At 32.3% G+C, this 14649-nt stretch overlaps 1 protein-coding gene and 1 long non-coding RNA gene across 2 annotated transcripts in view; both read left to right on the top strand.

Moving 5' to 3' along the window:
* The first annotated feature begins 75 nt into the window (after positions 1-75).
* Positions 76-14649, top strand: part of LOC148626678 (general transcription factor IIF subunit 2-like) — a 38392-nt gene continuing 23818 nt past the window's right edge. The window contains exons 1-6 of the mRNA XM_088570857.1: positions 76-214; positions 7629-7705; positions 8434-8591; positions 8827-8856; positions 9553-9634; positions 11442-11538. Of these exons, the coding sequence (XP_088426983.1) occupies positions 128-214; positions 7629-7705; positions 8434-8591; positions 8827-8856; positions 9553-9634; positions 11442-11538 (531 nt within the window). The 5' untranslated portion in view covers positions 76-127. The remainder of the gene's footprint in view (positions 215-7628; positions 7706-8433; positions 8592-8826; positions 8857-9552; positions 9635-11441; positions 11539-14649) is intronic.
* LOC148626679 (uncharacterized) lies at positions 260-2933 on the top strand. The gene is made up of 3 exons (XR_015920136.1): positions 260-1021; positions 2141-2179; positions 2391-2933. It is a non-coding gene; the product is annotated as an uncharacterized LOC148626679 (long non-coding RNA).

Below are 14649 nucleotides of genomic sequence, written 5' to 3'. Positions count from 1 at the left end.
TCATTTAGAGAGAAACGAAGCAAAATATTCCTGGCACTGTAATTTACTCTTTATTCACTTGATTTTCATCCTCTACACCGAAGAGCACCCATTTAATAAATTGAAAGAAGAGACGTTCCTGTTTGAAATGTCGCTTCCTTTAGAATTTGAGAAAGCTCATGCCCCAAGAGATGTAGATCTAAACGCAGCTGGTCGTGGCGTTTGGTTGGTGAAGGTAAATTCACGTTAAAAATTCCAAATAATTTTATAGTATAGGCATAAAGAATAGGGAGGTCGGTAGTGCGTTTATCGATATTCTTGCGAGAGCAAAATTCTCAATTTTGAGTCAACTTTAACACGTTAGAAAATGGTTAAAAATCCATTGCATGACAATAAAAAATATATGTAATTGAAGATGAGACATTTCTCTTTCTAAATATACAACTTTCATTGTTATTGGAGTTGATGGTCATTTGGTACAAACGTTTGAAGTGACGATACTTTGAGAAAAATGGCCGCCTGAAAAACTATGTGTCAAAGATCATACCTATTTCAAAATTCATTCCGCAAGCTATTACTGGACCGATTTTCTTCATTTATGGCTTAAATTTTTGGAAATATCTTCAATTTTGATAATCCGGTTGTCAGGCTAATTTTTTGGTTACAAAACATATTTTTTACGTAATTTTAAGGAAAAACATGTTGAAAAAAAATAGTTTTTGCGTACCCGGAATGCACTGACAGTCGGATTCCGAAAATTTAATCCTTTCTGCGTCCATCCGTAACCCTGGTTTCAGAAGAAAAACAATAATAGCTTGCGGAATCGATTGGATATTAGGGTGGTCAGGGCGTGGTTTTCACAAAAATTAAAGCGGGACCGGTTATCGTTCTTGCTAACCGGATGTTACTGATCCGCCATAGCTTCTGTTAAGATTTTCGAACACTCGTGGATAAATGCCTTTTACCAACTGTTTTCTGGACGGATTTTTGACTGGTGGTGCAGACAACGATGGACCTAGGCCATGGAGGCCAATCACTTACGGTAAGTACCTAAATTATGTCTAATATAAGCCTAATCGCCCTGTTTCCGTAAGGTCAAATTCTAGAATGACCTTTTATCATCTGCAAGCTTAAAAACTATATTCACCTTCTTGGAAGGTCTGATTTTCGTTTGATTCTGTATGAGCTGATTTAAAAAAGATTACACTCATTTAGCATTAGTTGGAATATGTTTCCATAACATTTTTATTAAAAGATGAATATGTAATGAGGTAAATTCTCCCAACGTTTGATTGCAATCCATTCAAAATATTTCGGACTTTATCGACTTTCCTATATTATCGGAAGTCTCTGTATTTTACCTTGCTTTTTTTCTATTGGTTGGGAGAATTTGCACATATTGCATTTAATTTTCTTGATAATTCAATTTTAATTTATATGTAGTGCCCAATTTATATGAAACTCACATGTTTAAGCATAAACCTTCTTTATATTTATTTTAACTGTTTTATTTATCCAAAATTATCATATGTAGAAAAAAAATCAACCTTAAATTGCTTCTTCAAATGATACACAACTTTTTTTCTGGTTTTCATTTTATCAGTTAATATATATTAATTATGACTTTTATTAGAACAATTATCATGTAGCCCTGCTTGTACTTTACTTGATAAATAGAACTTATTTGATGAGATTTATATATGTGGCAATTGCATATTTTACATATGACCTGCATCTTCTTAAGTTTACTTTATATATTCATATTGTACAATTTTTAACAGCTAACTTACATATTCATTTTTTAAAGGATTGTAGATGCTCTACTTATTTAATATTCATATACATGTACAATTGCTTGGAAAAGGTTTAAAATCCTAGTAATATACATTATTTATCATTAAATTTTAATTAATTATGGTTTAATTTTTTTTTTGCCTTTTTAGGATCACATTGATTGACTCATAATACCAATCTTTTGTTGTATGTATATGAAACATACTTGTACTATGTTTTTTCTTCTAATTATTGATTTATTTCAGAAGAAAGTATTAGTAAACAGGCTGCCTAAATATTTATTTTATTTTGTCATATAAAAAGTAAACACTGATGTAAATTTTATTATGATTTAGTTTTATTTTCTGTTTGTTTTTCATCATTTTAGTTTCATTTTGTTGAGTTCTGGAGATGTTTCGAATTTATGGTAAGTTAGTTTTTATACTTTGATTTAGTTTAGTAGCTTTATTTATTTTAATAGTAAAACTTTTGAGTCTTTTAATTATGGTAACAAATAAGCATTTACATTTGAATCATATATTACTTACAAGAACTGTCGATTAGTTTTGTGTTTAGACTCTGCTTTAACACTGCTTCACAGTACATATTCATTGAATTCCACTACTTGTTTATTTCAGATGGCCTGAGGAGCAAAGTGGGCTATGCTATGAAACGAATATGGGCTGTCTGAGGTAGGACCATATGGGGTACAGTAAGTAGGGTAGTTCCAGACACACTTGAACCTGATAACCTGATTGGTAAGAGAGTTCAACACTTGATAGAAGAACCAGACGGATCACGCAGCGAAATTATTCATATTAAGTTATTTAACATAACATTAATATAACCTTATAAAACAATCTTCTTGTTTTGAAATGAAGATAATTATTCTGGAAAAGGAAGTTTGGTGTTTTTAACTCCTCGCCACATCTTTTGTCAACCGCTTTGTGAGCAACCAACATCAAATAAAGTTTTACATTTTTTCAGATTGTTAGCAAACCAGATTATGATTTAATAGAAAGTAAACTAACTGTAAGTAAATTGATAAGGTAAATGATGTTAATAGGTGTAATGTCCTTATGTACATAATCTCTTTTGTAGATTTGGCAGACATAGTAGATCCTGGTGAAGAAACCCTTCTGGCCTGAAATGGAAACTTTCATTAAACTTAATCAAATGATGATATTTTGTTTATTATCATTTAATGTACATAATAGTACACATGAGGAAACAGCTAGGGCTTCAAAGTTCCATAGTGAAAGGATGCGCATTGGTTCAAGTCAATGTATTCATAAAAATTTTCTCAATTTCTTGGGAAAACAGCATTTGTTTTTGAAATTTTATTCAATTTTAACATAATAATGAGATTATTATTATGTTTAAAGACCCTATTTAAACAAGAAAACATTACAAGACTACATTAGGAATCTTAGAATTGACCAGACCTTGATATAATATTATTTTGCCACTCTTTGCAGCAAAAATGTATGTTTATTTTGATTATCGTCTGGCTTCATTTAAGGTATAGGCCTAACAAATTTTCATCCACATTAAACATTTTATAGCAAAATAAGATGAAAGTATCTTCATGTGATAGCTTAGATTCTAAGCTTTAAAATGGTACCACATAAGTATATGGTAGGTTGATATTTTGATCAATATTAGCATAAATATGCGGTTTTTTTTTTAAATCTGAAATTTTCAAAAATGTTCGATTTACCCCCATTTTTCAACATTTGCTTGTTGATTTTTAAATATAATTCAATTATTTCTTGATAAAAATGTGTTTTTACATATTTAATCACAATAACAATAACTGTCATGTGCTAAAAACTGCTTTTAAATTCAAAATGTCTTTTTCTGTCTGACCTTTCGCCATTTTTTGCACTGAAAATAGCTCTAAAATTTACCCTAAAATGTAAATTTTCTACCTCAAAAAATTTTTTTGAGCTGAAAAACATGATTTTTCAAGTCAAGCAACTTTATTGCCACACAAAACAAGTGACAGAAAAAATTAAATATTTTTTTTGAATTCTTAGTAAGCAAAAATGTATTTTTTTGTTGAAAAAACGCATATAAAAAAAAGGGGGTCTGCCGCAGCATTTTTGATTCCAATGAAAAACAAATCAGAGGTTTTTACATAATATTTGTTTATTTATTTCTGTTTAATGGATTACTCTTGAAAGAACAGCAAAGTATCAGAATTCTACTACCTTCCAATTTCCAAATATGAATATCCAAAAATGGCACTTTAATTCATGATGCTGTTGACACATAGCAAAAAAAAACTAAGTCCAAAGTGTTTTTTTGCCGATTTTAAAAAAGTGTAATTTTCTTTGTATCTAAGATACAAGTTTCCTGAATGGCTTAAATCAAAGTATGAAATGGCTTTATTTAAATGATTAAGACACAATGTATGAATTTCTTTACCTGTTTGACTTATGTGGGCCACAGAAGTGCCCAAAATGTGACATTATTGCCTTCGCAAGAAAAATGACCAAAATTTTGAACTTTAAATTGTAATAACTTTTGAACCCCTTGACCGATTTTAAAAATTTTTGCACCAAAAAGTTACATTTGTTGGGCTCTTTCAAACTAATATAAACTTGTACATTTTCTACATACTTCATATTTTGACTGACCTCCCTATAAAGAATACATGAAAGGGATCAAGATTCTAGGAAATCAAAAGAAAGTAATCCAGGGACAGAGATCAGGCATAGAATGCAGACACACACAATATAGGACTTATAATAACCGAAATAATACATATAAAGTAACAAAAGTAAATGAGCACTACTGGCACTAGCATCTGGAAGCATGGTCATGGACCAGGTACACTGGTAGGGTAAGCATCTTCTACTTTTCTAGAAACATTTCTTGAAGTTGTGTATCTAGAATTCACACTTGTCATTTTGCTCCAAATTACCCCAGATTTGTCCTTGAATAACGTTTTGACGTCAATGAAACAATGTAATTTTAAATTGTGACATCGTCTGCAGGGGCTGCTCTGGCTTCCAAAATTCTGTCGCCAGAAAAATCGCCAGCTGCCATTTTTTGTCGCCTGTTTTTAGAAATTAGAGCCAAAGGGTGCAAAAAAAAAAAAAACTTTTTTAAAAAAAAGGCAGTATTAAGTTCACTGGTGGATTATCTTTGTCAATTCTCCATTCATGACATGCATGTACCCAACTCTTGATGCATGTATAAAGCAGGTTTTTAGCTCTAGTCTGTCACTTTCATATGCATAAAATATTAAATACTACTCCAGAAACAAGTATTTTACTTCCATCAAAGACTATTACTATTCTCATACAGTCCCTGATTTTAAAACATGCATGTTCACGTAAGTTGCTCTTTATGGTCTAATTTACCTAATACAATATAATTTACTTTTTTATCTTATTATTTTTAACAAACTTGATTCTTTTTGTCAAGTGATAAAATTTCTATGAAACTACAGTTTGTACCATGGACCATTAATTGTGTCCCTGTTTAATTATCTTGATATCTGAATAGCATTTCCTTAATTAGATTTTGGGAATCCCCATTCTATTTGTTTACCGATTTTCCCGCCAAAAAAGTCACATGGCAAAAGTGTAAACAAATGTCATCCATTTTCTTTTATCAATTCTTTCATTTCGAAGTATTTAGACACTTCCTGATGGGATAATCATTGTTAATTGGATTCAATTTATTCTGTTATTACGTAAGTCTGTTTCTGAATGTATTACATGGTTAAATAGGGCTGTGAAACTCGTGTGTAGCCATGTGCACATGGCCTTAATTGTGTTTACCTTTGACCAGATGATGAGAGTTTTGATTGGCTCAATAATATATTTACATTTGATTGACACCTCCCATGAGGATATTGTCAGTCCAGTCGCCTGGTCTAATTACCTGCCTCCTCTAATTACCTTTAATTGCCTTCAGTCGTAAATTGGTCATAGTCAGTTAACTCTGACTGTCAACACAATTGTTTAATTGGAGAGAATATCCGTTGCTGATGAACTTCCTGTCAATTTCAATATACAAAACCTAGGCTCCAAGAAAATCGCCAACTGGCTATTTTTATCGCCAGATAAAATAAAATGTCGCAAATTGCGACATTGGCGAAGCCCAGCGCGACCCCTGCGTCTGAATATAGCTGAAATACATTGCATTGCTGCTCGGACATTAAACCCCAACAATCAATCAATCAATCAATCATTAATCTTTAAGTTGAAGAAAAATTCATTATGAAAATAACAAAAAATTACACTATTTTTGTCAGTGGCGTTCATAAGTGTGAATATGCATATAATCTGCCCGTTTACGGTTACATTAAGTGTGGGCATCACTTGTTTGCACCAGTTTTTGAAGTCCACTATTTCATTTACACTACAAGGTTGTATTTCATTTGTGCTGTGGCAAAGAATAATTATTGGGCAGTGTCTTTATGTACTCAGAGCCTCCATGTACACAGCTAGAATACTGCAATTTCGTTAGTCAAGAACATTTTCTAATTTAATGTACATGTTCACAAAGTGTGTACATCCTTGACAGGTGGGACTCAAGCTGACTGAAACAGAAGCCTTACATATTTTATATTGATTTCAGTTGTAAATATTAGATGGCCAAACAAATTGAAAATGATGACAAATTGTAAATGATGATTTAAATGACGATTTTATTTTTCTGTCAGACATTGGGGTCAGCAGAGAAGCAAGTTCTGTCAGAACTTTCATCTAGACCCTTATTTGCATCTAAAAAAATAAAATGAAATTCTATGGAATAAATGTTAACCAGCCTTTTGACCCTCTGTGTCATTTTATCACCACAGTGAGAATTTAAAAGAGTAATCAAGGGAACCAAGGTTATAGCGGTAATCAAAAGAATGTAATCCAGGGACAAAGACCAGACATTGAAAACAGACATACACAACAAAGAACATAAAGTAACTAAAATCGTACACACAAAGTAACAAAAGCAAATGAGCAACTCTGACTTCATTAAAAACTGGGAGCATTGACCAGGTGCACCGGTAGGGTAAGCATCCTCTGCTTTTCTAGAAACACCTGCCGAGTTCTCATAAAAAGTCAAGTCCGGAGTAGACAAACAAGGAAGGAAAACTGAACCGTAGAATAAATCAGTTTTCATGGTGCAGATGGATACACCATAACGATCCATGAGTTCATAATGACGACAATAAAACTTCTGTAGTGATGACTTCAGTCTTGTAGCAACATAACCCTGTTCCAGACACCTATTTGTTAGAGTTCTAGCACGATAAAAAAGTGTACGTAGTTTCGGCAAGCTCTGGCATAACGTATGAGTTGTGATATGAACACTCCATATGCAGGTGATGAAGGGATGTTACCACAGATGAAAGGAAAGCTGACAATTTTAAATGAAAAAGTGCAATTGAAATATGGTTATTGGCGCAAGAGCAATGCATCATCTTATGCCATGTTTACTACATTTATATTTGTGTATGACTGGTTGCCAAATACATTTGGCCAATGTGAAAATGTCAGAATGAAGTTAACAATTTGTATTTTTTTAACTTTCAGTTTTTGGATAAAATGACTTGGGGTTGGTCATGTACCGTAAAGTAAAAAACTTTTTTTGGCCTTGTCCCGGGCACACATTGTAGTATCTGTTCAGTTATATATGCACATGGCAAAAATTCACCCTGAGAGTCCATCTGCCTTATGTAAAAAGCTAATTTAAGTGTTATATTGTTTTACCTGGTAAAATTGAAGATGATACCTTACTTACAATGTGCATGTAAATGTAAGGATAAATTACACTGGGAAATGTTGTATATTTACCATTATAAACTATTTCTGAAATTTACAATGTTATAATGACAGAGGTAAACATTGACATCTTTTTAGGTTCCAAAATATTTGTCAGAAAAATGGAACCAAACAGATGGTGGAGAAGTGGGCAAACTGAAAATTACAAGATCTAAGTATGGAAATAAGGCCACACAGTGACACTTGCAAAAAATGATGTTTGTTTCCCCTTACCTGACTCTATCTCCTGGTTTTGGATAGGTGGGTAGGGAAATTAATTTTTTTCATAGGTCATTTGATTTTTTAAAAATCATTATCAAAGAAGTAAAAAATGTTGCTTTTAAAATTTTTAAAAATCTTATCAGAGAATGCAAATTATTTGAATAGGACCAATTTTTATGGGAAGATAGGGTAAGGAGGAACAAACTAGATTATAATTTTGGTCTAAATCATTTTCACAAAAAAATAAATAGTAAAGATATAGAAGGTACTTGATATTTATTGTTGTACATATATGGGTTTCCACAAATAAAGATGTTTCTTATCAAAATTATAACTGACTTGAAAGTTAAAAGAAATATTATAGGGGTTTTAGCAGGTTAATTACCAATACATTGTACTTCCATGCAGTTGATACTTTGTGTACAAGTTTTACATGCATGTATTAACAGTATGTGTAAGAGCCAGGGTTGAGACAGAACCCAAAAACAAACCAGGAAATTATAATACCAAAACAACCAAAAATATAAAAAAAACTATTAAAGTATAAATTGTACTTAATTTTTTACGAAAAAGTAGCAAAAGAAATGCTTGAACTTCTGTTTTTAATTTAACAAACCAATCTATAATATTGCTGTGCTATTAATAAATGGATATATTGGAATTTATTGTCATTTTTTTTCAGATTTCCTGGTCAAAAGCCAGAAGTGTTGTTTTCTCTGAATGATAAACTGGTCAAAAGTAGTGATACACAATGCCCAAAAGACCACAAGATGGTATTAACAGGCCTCGGTAACCAAAACTTGGTTGTATTCTCAGAGACCCCACCAAATATAACAGCAGGTACTGAAAAGATATGTGGTCTTTCCCAGTCTACTTTCAAATTTGTGCCAAACTGATGTCCATTTACACATGATAACTGCTTCAGTAACCATTTTCTTCTTGGTTGCTTTTTAACTTTAAGAAAAAATGTAGACAGTTTTAGTTACAAAATGTATTGCAATATTAGCCTTAAGGTAGAAACAAAGCTGAAATGTTTACTTTTGAGTTCCCTAATGTCTTGTATCTATTTTTTCAGAAACAGGAGGGAAACCTGATCATCTAATAGGTAAGAACAGTATATCAAGACACATGTACTGGCAGATAGACTGGCAAGTTGTCTGTCATTTGGTTCAACAGTGTTGAAAGGTATTAGAGGGGTAAATTTTCCTCAGGCCCCTAAAGGGATGTTAAACATTTAAGAGGTACATGTAAGTAAAGACTGTCCATTTGTCTTATAATGTCAGTAAGGCTAGTATTATACATGTATCAATCAAACCAAACAGATCTGGAACTTTAAGAAGTTTGTGGTATATTAAATTAGAGTTTTGTTTTTCTTTTATTTAGAGTGGTGGTGGGGGCAAAATTTATCTCCAATGATATGCTGTCTTGTGTTGAATAGAAAAGAGAATGGATATGGTGAAACAAAAAAAAATGCACTAGCATATAACCTAAATACAAAATAGTAAACACTCTCAGAGTGGAAACATACTTTTAAGTAAGCTCTGAAAATAGACTTAATTTTTTTTCATAATCTCAAGATTCATTTACATGTAGATATGATACTGGTTGAGAAAACTTTAAGCCTTTTTTGCACCTTTTTTTAGTACCTTTTCATGCAAGGTTTTAAATGTCAATATGATGTTTTTACTGCTTAAAAGTTGTTACATGGATGTGCATTCTAATACTGCAAGTTTTTTTTGTTCTTAGAATATGGCAAAAAAGGATGTACATGCATACAGGTTTATTAAAGTATTTTTTATAGATAAATTGGGAGTTGAAGGTAAAGTTATACAAAGAGCAGAATGCCGTCCTATAGCTGACAACAACTACCTCAAATTAAAAAGGTTTGTATAGAATCAATTCTTTTTTCTATGATCTGTTTCTGACTAATGAAATTATTCATAAAAAACAGTAAAAAAATCATATGGTATTTATATGTTTTCAATAGGACTTCATATATGAAATGAGTATGGTTTTTGTATGATTTTCTAAATACATGATTTCATGTATTTTTAAAAAAACAAAAAAAAACATTTTGTTTTACCATAATGGTCCTAAACATGTATTTCCATATGTTTTCAGACATATGCAAACATTTGTTGTAATTTTTCCTGTATAAGTAGTTACACAATCTGCATAGTATACTTCACTTCATCAATCTGTCAATATGTCATTCAGTATATGTTTATTTTTGCCTTGTGGAGAACGGGTTAGTTTTTAACGTGTGTCTTTCACTTGAGGTTGTTCCAATTCCTAAAGTTTTGTTTGAAACTAATATTTTATTGTACAATGTACAGACACATCTAGTCTTTATTTATTAAGGTATTTTATGTTCTTTTCAATTACATATTCAACTCACCATGTAAAATTCCTGTAGTTAGAAAAAAAGTATATGCTTTGTAGTTAGAAAAAAAAAAGTAATGATTTTAACCACCTATAATTATTATATATGTAGATTGCTGCTATTGTTCACTTATACACAGAATAGGGTACACAGGCAAAATTATTTCACATGATTTTCACATGAATTTCACATGATTTCCACCTTAAGTGAGCAAATAAACTAAGTGACAGAGATCATATGAATTTCACATGAATTAGATGTGAAGCTCGATTAACATGAATTTCACATGAAAAATATTTGCCTGTGTACCACAATTGAAAATCATATTATCATATGTTTATCATGTGTTTGTGAAAAAAATGTATGAATTTCAAATAATTATCATGCAAGACTCGTATTAAAACTGAAAGATATGCTAATCATATCATGCTTGATTCTTGGGATATTCATATGTTGCACTACATACATTGTGGGAAACCACTGCTCGCCAGCTTGCCAAATACGAGTAGATGTGTGATTTGGAGATTTCTCATTAGCTTACACTCGTCAATTTGGCGACCATCATTTGATTGGCAAGTTCCAAGGAAAGTTAACCAGCCAACAGGTTATTCAGTTAAACGTCCCTTAACAACATACATTAAAATATATATTCCCTACATTTTAAGAAGTTTAGCTTGATTATGTCAAGTGAATTTTGGCATGATATGCACAATTTTATTGACTTTTAAAGCATTGCTTACGATCTGCCATTTTAATTTCCGGTAAATGGGATGTGCCAAAACCTATGCAGTGGTCCCAATCTCATATTAGTATTCAAACGAAATTATCTTGGTAATTTATAATATGTTACCTTGCAAATTAGTTGTTTATTGTCAATATAAAAATGAACAAGAGGCAAATGATAAACATTTTCTTGTTTCATAATGATGAATCTGTTGAAATATAATTTTATTTTTAAAATATGAGTTCAGAAATGGAGTACTTATTTTGTTACTGTAAAGTACATGAAAAACTTCAATGGGAGGGAATATTCAAAAATGGAAAAGTTTTTGATAAATTTAAAAACAAATTAAAAGATAGTTGAACAAAGAAAAAGACAGGCAGAAGATAGTCAAATCCAAGAAAAAACAGATGATAGTACAGACAAAAAAAACGCAAAAAATTTGGCTAGTTGAATTTCTATTTGGCTAGCAAGACCAATATTCCACTAGCCAGAATGGCAAGTTGGGAAAAAAAATGGTATCCCACACTGTACATATGATTCTCATGTGTGGCACATTTGGCTGTTTATTCACATTTTATTTCAGACTTCAGGTGGAGGCCCAAAACAAACCTAAGAGGGAGGTTATACAGATATCAACAGTAGTGAACTCATACAAACCTGTCAGTGACCATGCCTTTAATGTAAGCATCTACTTTAATTCATATATTGTTATATTCCATTGCTTCGAAAGTGGCTGTACATTTGTATATAGGGATTATTCTGTCTGTCTGTCTGTTCGTCCACTTCTTTTCAGTGTTCTCTACAATGAACTGCTTTCATAGTCACTTGATATTTTGAAAGAAGTTTTTTGTAGGTATGCCATATTATGGGATTTTATCTCAGTCTGGAATAACATCAACTTCCTGTTTGACGACTTCGTTTATATTTTGACCAAATGGTTACAATGATGGGGAGTGGAGGTCACATTTACTGAGCTTTGTTAAAAGCCTGTCTTTTTAGTTTTACTTAGACTTAATTTTACCAATCTTCTATGCTTAGGAAATGTCGGCTGATATTTTTCTCCTCTGTACTTAGAAATGGAACTTCGGCCTTCATGGGAAATTCAAGTTTTTGCTCCCATGTTACAGGACTTATAACACTGTAAAAAGATGAACAAACATACATGTATTTTGTGCTTTAAGTCATCTGTTAGTTACTCCTTTCCACAGTTGACCTGAGGACACTTTAGAAGATATTAATTCATATATTTATACAGTGTTAATCAATAAATAAAGTGGTTTTTTTTAAGAAAAATACAGCATTTTTTATAAGATTTTAGAAGTTGGTTTTGACATATTACTAGTACCCACTTTTTTACCCTGATTTCAAATTTTATCTCTTGGTAAAATTTTGCTGATGCATAATTGCGTTCTACCATAAAGGGCCTCAGAATAATATGACTACATTTAGTGTGTTTTTTCTAGCGATGTTCAAATCATCAGGTATTTTGACATGGACTTGTTGCAGTTGACATTTTATACTTGTATTTGGTTTTTAAATGTTTCGTTTTTGTTGTTGATATTTATCATCTCATTCAATTCAAGTATTTATTATCTTAATTTGTCTTAAATTGACTGAAACTATTTACACGTCCATATATGTAGTACAACTTTTGTAAGTTAAATTGACTTAAACTACATGTGGATATATGTACTATAACTTTAGTAAATTGTCTTGTTTCATTAAAGTTAGATAAGAACAATCTCTCTGGTTCTAGTTATTATTAGAGAATGAAGTCCTTATAAGAATTTTTAATGCAAAATAAAGTCACAGCCTGGAAGCACTGAGAGCCTGATTTCAGTCTGACAGCAGTGTTCCCATGCCACTGGGAAAACAAGAAAAACCTGGGAATTTTATTTGAGGTGCTCCCTGCCCTGGAAAAATGTAGCATGGAAATAGCTAACGCTAAAAATATTGAATCTTTAAAAATTAAAAAGGGCTTATTATTTGAGGCCAAAACAAGTTGTGGTTAAAAACGCTGTAGAAAATATCATGGAAAACATGTCACAATGCTATTTTAGGTTGTGACGTCCTTACCTACGATCAACATTACACTCACTTACGACTTTTTGTGAAATCAACTCCTAGAAAAAGCCTTGAATTTTATGTCAGTAAAAGAGTGGGAACCCTGTGACAGGAAGTCATGTCTTTCAGAGTTTTCAAAAATAGGTGTTTTATGAAAACCCTTGTGAAATGTTTTTTGGGTCGTTTTCAAGTTATAGGGGATCAAAGTTGGGCAATGCCCAAAAAAATTCGAATTATAAGGGGTCAAAGGAGCAACACCTGAAAAAATCTACCTTTTAAATTTTTGGTCAGATTTTGAAAATTTTTAATTTAATTTAAAATTTTGTGTAATATAGTGTCCAAACCATTTGATGTGTCCTTAATACATTGTAAGTCCTTATGCTGAAGTGTGACAAAAACTAATATTGGGGTCACACTTGTCCCAACTGTTCAGAGTTCGACCAGTGCGGCCGTATCATGCTGGGCTCGGCAAAGCTTTTTGTTGGCTGAAGGTACTTAGTAATACCAGTCTAACTAATTAGCAACAAAAAATGACAAGATTCATCAAGATGTCTAGAAAAAGTGACAAGATCCACCAAAATGTCTAGAAAAAGTGACAAGATCCATCAAGATGTCTAGAAAAAGTGACATGATGGAAAAAATAGAGACAAGAAGATTTTTAAATATCTGTTTATTAAACTTTGTTTTGTTTACACCTGCCTCATATTACGTCTTTTTAACTTCTAAAGTACAATATTGTCAGCAATTAAAATAAATCTTTGTAAGAATCAGACTAAATGGAGCATGGACCAGGTGCACCGGTAGGGTAAATTACAATATTGTCAGCAATTAAAATAAATCTTTGTAAGAATCAGACTAAATATTTCACCATTCACCATTTCACCATTCACAAACTCAACAAAGTTTTCTCTATTTCACCATTCTTTTACTCAACAAAGTTTTCTCTATTTCACTATTATTTTACTCAACAAAGTTTTCTCTATTTGAAATGGCCCTTTGCAGGTCCGGGTGTCAAAAGAATAGGCCTGCAGAACTGTAAGCTTGTCGTAAAAGGCGACTAAATAGTGCTTGGGAACCTTGCCGGTGGCTAGGCGCTCTACCCACAGGGCAACTGGGATGTGTGTCCCAGGTAGTGGAATAGGGTACCCCTGGCGTGTTACATGCTGGGGTTGTCAGGCTATAATGCGGAAAATCTGACCGCAAACCATAGTGGTGCACCATGTTGGAAAGATGCCATCTTCCTCACACGTTAAAGAACCCTGCTGTGGTATTCGAGTAGGAACCTTTGCGCTCCACCACAGGAAGCTAAATTGCATGACCCTACCCATCCCCCCTTTTTCTAGTGGCAATCAAAGTTTGTCGACCATATTGTCTTTGTGTCCCATCCATTTTTCCATTTCGTCATCATCATTTCATGTTCATTTTATCATCCATTTTAGGTTCATTGCCTGAATATAGCTGAAATATTGCTGCTCGGGCGTTAACCCCAACAATCAATTAATCAATCAATCTATTTGAAATGGCTACCAATTGATCTCTGTATCACTGATTATAATACATGGATTGGAAAATTTTGTATTAGAATGTTGGAAAACTGGGGTATTGGACAGAGTGATCTGCCCCTGAAATGTTTATTTGCAGTGAAAATTATAACTCATTGACCAGAATGATATGAAAAGTATTTGTGTCATTCCATGGGTTCTGATGGTACTAATTGTTAAGTTACG

The sequence above is a fragment of the Perna viridis genome, chromosome 2 (assembly GCF_037379345.1).
Source record: "Perna viridis isolate PV_CMFRI_1.1 ecotype Kerala chromosome 2, ASM3737934v1, whole genome shotgun sequence".
NCBI classification, from domain to species: domain Eukaryota; kingdom Metazoa; phylum Mollusca; class Bivalvia; order Mytilida; family Mytilidae; genus Perna; species Perna viridis.
This window is presented reverse-complemented; position numbering and strand designations above follow the sequence as displayed.